Genomic DNA, 4,470 nt, shown 5'->3' with positions numbered 1-4,470 from the left:
ATACTCTTGAATTTCGAGTTGTTTGGACATTAATCAAAAACTAGTGTATTGTAAGTTAATTTGTTCAAAAAAAAGTATGCAGTTCAAGTTGGTTGAGTGTGCAAAGTTTAAGGCGAGATGGGTGGCAAATGTTTTACTAGATTTTGAGCTTGAGTAAAGAGATGTCTCTAGATACCTAATTATTTAGACGATGTAAGTTTGTCTAGGGTCTTCTCGGCTTTCGATCAGTATCTTACTTTGTGGAAGTAAACGATGGATGTTCATTTCGGGTGTCCTCGGTTTTCGACAGATATCTGATTTTATAGAAGTAGACGATGAAAAGTTTTTTTTGGGTCTTCCCGGCTTTCGATTAGTATCTTATTTTGAGGAAGCAGGCGATGAAATTTTTTCTTGGGTCTTCTCGACTTTCGATTAATATTTTACTTTGAGGAAGTAGACGATGGATGTTCGTTTGAGGTGTCATCGGTTTTCGACAAATATCTAATTTTAAGAAAGTAGACGATGGAAATTTGTCTTGGGTCTTCTCAACTTCGATCAATATCTTATTTGAGGGAGTAGACGATGGATGGTCTTCTTGGGTGTGCTCGGGTTTCGAAGGACGATGGAAGTTCGTCTTGGGTCTTATCGACTTTTGATTAGTACCTTATTTTGAGCAAATAGTTGATGGAAGTTCGTTTTGAGTATCCTCAATTTTCGTTAGATATCTAATTTTTAAAAGGAATAGTATAGAGAAAAGGAGGCGAATCAAGACTAAGACATGTGTTTCTCGTCAAGTTTATTTTTACCAAGATTAATGTTTAATAAAATAATTTATTCTAAATAAAAAAATTAATTATAATTCTAAAGTTGACAATTTCAAATTGAAATTAGTTTTGATTGATTTGCCATAAAATTGAAGCTCAATTTTTGACGAAACAAGAATTAAACATATTGGCAGTGGCTCATATACCAAGATTGAGGATTTCATTGAAGGCCATGTCATTAAATATTAGAAATCTGAAATAAACAAAGATACAAAAAATAGAAATAAACTAGAGAAGACCACTCATTAGGCTCTCTTCTCAATCCCACCATCCACAAAATCCATCTTTTTCTTCTTATCCTCTTCCTTAATCAGGTTTAAGGAATTGAACCGCCAGCAGCTTTGATCTGTTGCTCCAGCTGCAGCCACAAAATGTAAGATATAGAAGAGAGTCACTTATTTTTCTATTATTTTACACATGCAGTTAAGAAAACCACAAAACAAAAAACAGCATGAAGGAAATGAAAAAGTAAAAGAAAATAAGAGAACGATGGTGAAATACGGAGTGAAAAATGTGAAGATCGTCAAAATTCGAATAACAAAACAAAATTAACAACAAAAATTAAGAACAAAAGGTGCCTAACTAATGAAATTGACAAATGTTGTAGTTATTAGATTCGATTTAGGAGATATATATATTTGTTTGATATGCAGTTGGATTTTAGGTTCAATTTTAGATAGCATATTGATCTTATTGAAAACCAATTTGAAGGTGAATTTAAAATTGATCCTAATGAAAAAATGTCTATAAATTTATGTATACTTGTGTAATTAAGTTATATATTAAAATATTATCTCATATAAATTAACATTTAGATTTGATAAATTATAAAAAAAAAAATGATTTGAATAAATTTTATTGATTTTTTTTTTTGTTCATACTCAAATCCAAATCTAAATTGCTGATATCTTTCCAAATAGTGTAAATTACCTTGAAGATAATCTCAAGCTTATTTTTCACCAGATTGTACTCGTTCTTCAGTTGTTGGAGACACATCAAACACCTGTAATATTGAATTTTATTAATATATATTATAAATTTTTATAGTTGTATTTGAATCTCAAAGATAAATTTATAAAATATTTAGAAAAAAAATAATAGGCATACTTATTATCACGTATTTATATTTATGATGCTAACATTATTCTGAAAATTGTATCCAGATTATAATCATGATCCAAATTTTATATCAGATGAAACTAAAATCATAATAATTTAAAAGATAAATGAATCATAATTTAGAAAACAATCTATATAACTAACATAACTCAATTATTTTTTATTTTAACTTTAATGATGTTCTAGCTAGTGAAATCTTAGTTGGACTAAATAAGGTTTAATACATTTTCATTTGAGATCTCAATTTAATTTGACCAAAATTAAAATTAATAATTTAAGTTTTTCCTTTTTATAAAAGAGTGTGAAAGAAAATGACTGAAAATGAATGAATGGGTCAAAACATTCTTCCAATATAACCAAATTATTATTTGCCACATCATCTATTTTTTTAAATAAAATATTAATTGTTTTATTGGGGATTATATAGAATTAAATTTAAAACTAATATTCTATCATCAATTAATTATTTCATCAAACCATTAATTAAAACATTAATGTATCATTAATTTATTCTTTATCAAATTTTAAAATATTAATCATACTATTTTGATTATTTATGCAAAATAATTAATCAAATATATATTTTTTAAATGGTCATATTAACTTGAAAGAAAATTTATCTCAAACAAGCCTTAGACAGACTGTGTTATTCAATTAGTAATTTCACAATAAATTAAATTTAAATTATCCTAATAATAACATTTAATAAAATTATATTGGGAAAATAACCCAACAGGACACAAATCTGTCAAAAGTATTGATGTTTCCCATTTTTCAAATTCTGGGTTGGTATTTGAGTCTTAATTGAAGGTATTTAATGAAATTATTTGATTTTTTATTTAAAAAAAAAACAAAAATGATCATGGAGTGCACATATTTAAGATGATAATTTGATGTTTAAACACAAATATATTAGATATAATATCATTTTAATAAAATTTTGTGTGCTTAATATGTTTAATAACTCCAACTTATTTTATATTATTCATTAAGCACTTAAATATATTTGAATCAAACCAAACTGATATACATATTTTTCATCCTTCCTAATGGAAAATAATTGTATTTAGCAAATAAAATTATAATCCTAAACTTTTTAATTAAAAACTGACATTTTTACAAATATATATGTTTTCTCCCTTGTTAATCTACAGATATTTTTTTTTATTTTTCCAAAAAATGGCACTATACATGCCTAAACTGTCCCTTCTAGATAAGATTTAAATTATTTAATATAGAATTATCACAGATTTAGATTAATTCACCACTAATTAAATAATCATTTATAGGACAGAGATGGGAGAAAGACCTTTGTATATTCTGTTCCTCACAATAATTGCGGAAAGTAATGCAGATTTTCTGGACCCTGTGTGCTCCAATGCTACAAAACAACAATATAAAAGTTTAGTTTGATTCAAATTTATTCGATTTTTTAAAATTATTCGATTTGATTAATGAGATAGACTGACCTAGAGCTGCTGCCTTTGAACTGATGAACATGGGCATCCACCTTTTTGAAATCCACATTCTGTTGGTTCCTGCATCAATCTAATTACAGTTACTTATATATGAATAATTTGATTGAAAAAGAGAGTTATTTAATTGATTAACAAATAAATTACAGAGATTTGGAGAGTTCATTGAGGAGCCTTTCAGAGTCTTCAAAGAAGAGAGAAATAACTTCAAACACAAATTCAGGATTACTCTCATCTTGAAGTTGCTGAAGTTGACTAAACTGTGCATCAATAAATCCCTAAAATTTCTCACATCCAAGAAATCAAAAATTAAAAAAAAACCCAGAAAAAATGATAGAGAAATGGAAATAAATGGGATTTCTTGTCTACTAATTGTGACTTACATCATCATACAAGGAAGCAGTATACTCCATTAACTGTCTCTTCATCTTCACCACTCTATCCATTCTCTCTATCTCTCCTTCTCTTCTTTCTTTCTTTCTTTCTTTTTCTTATGTGTTTTCTAGATCTACATATATAGTGCAATTTATTATTTTATTTTTTTTATTGATTTCTTGGGAAAGCTCAGCAGCACCTAAGAAGAGATCTGATCAAGTCAATGGTAAAATATAATAATGGGTGATTTATATTTTTACTTTAGATGTGTATGTATTAATTATTATCATATATGGAAGTATTAACTTTTTTCTATTTATCATTTTTTACCATTTTAAAATTTAATATTTATTTAAATTTAATTTATTTAATAAATATTTTTCAAAATTAATATTTTTTGGATCATATATTATTCAATAAGAAAAATAATATCTAGTCTGAAAAAAATACATTTTATTTAACATTTGTGGAAGGATAAACTAGTCTATTACTATTTTTTTTTTTATTAATTTCACTAGTATAATTTTAGTGATAGATCAATAAGTTATGAAAATGAAAAATATTTTAAATTAGAGGTGGAAGTCAAGTTAGTTTCCTAAATAAAATAAATAAATAGTACCTTATTTTGAATTGTTTAACTATTTGTTTAATATTTTACTTTGATTAATAATACAATATTTTAATATACTTTGACCAAT

At 26.0% G+C, this 4,470-nt stretch overlaps 1 protein-coding gene across 1 annotated transcript; it reads right to left on the bottom strand.

The window, feature by feature from the left end:
* Nucleotides 1-944: 944 nt before the first annotated feature.
* Nucleotides 945-3,927, bottom strand: LOC124922113 (histidine-containing phosphotransfer protein 1-like). The gene is made up of 6 exons (XM_047462874.1): nucleotides 3,781-3,927; nucleotides 3,545-3,675; nucleotides 3,392-3,460; nucleotides 3,232-3,303; nucleotides 1,734-1,806; nucleotides 945-1,161 (listed from the first exon to the last, which is right to left on the bottom strand). The coding sequence occupies exons 1-6, from the start codon at nucleotides 3,841-3,843 to the stop codon at nucleotides 1,120-1,122; spliced, it is 450 nt and encodes a 149-aa protein (XP_047318830.1). The 5' UTR covers nucleotides 3,844-3,927; the 3' UTR covers nucleotides 945-1,119.
* Nucleotides 3,928-4,470: the final 543 nt, after the last annotated feature.

Source organism: Impatiens glandulifera, chromosome 1 (genome assembly GCF_907164915.1).
Source record: "Impatiens glandulifera chromosome 1, dImpGla2.1, whole genome shotgun sequence".
NCBI lineage: Eukaryota > Viridiplantae > Streptophyta > Magnoliopsida > Ericales > Balsaminaceae > Impatiens > Impatiens glandulifera.
This window is presented reverse-complemented; position numbering and strand designations above follow the sequence as displayed.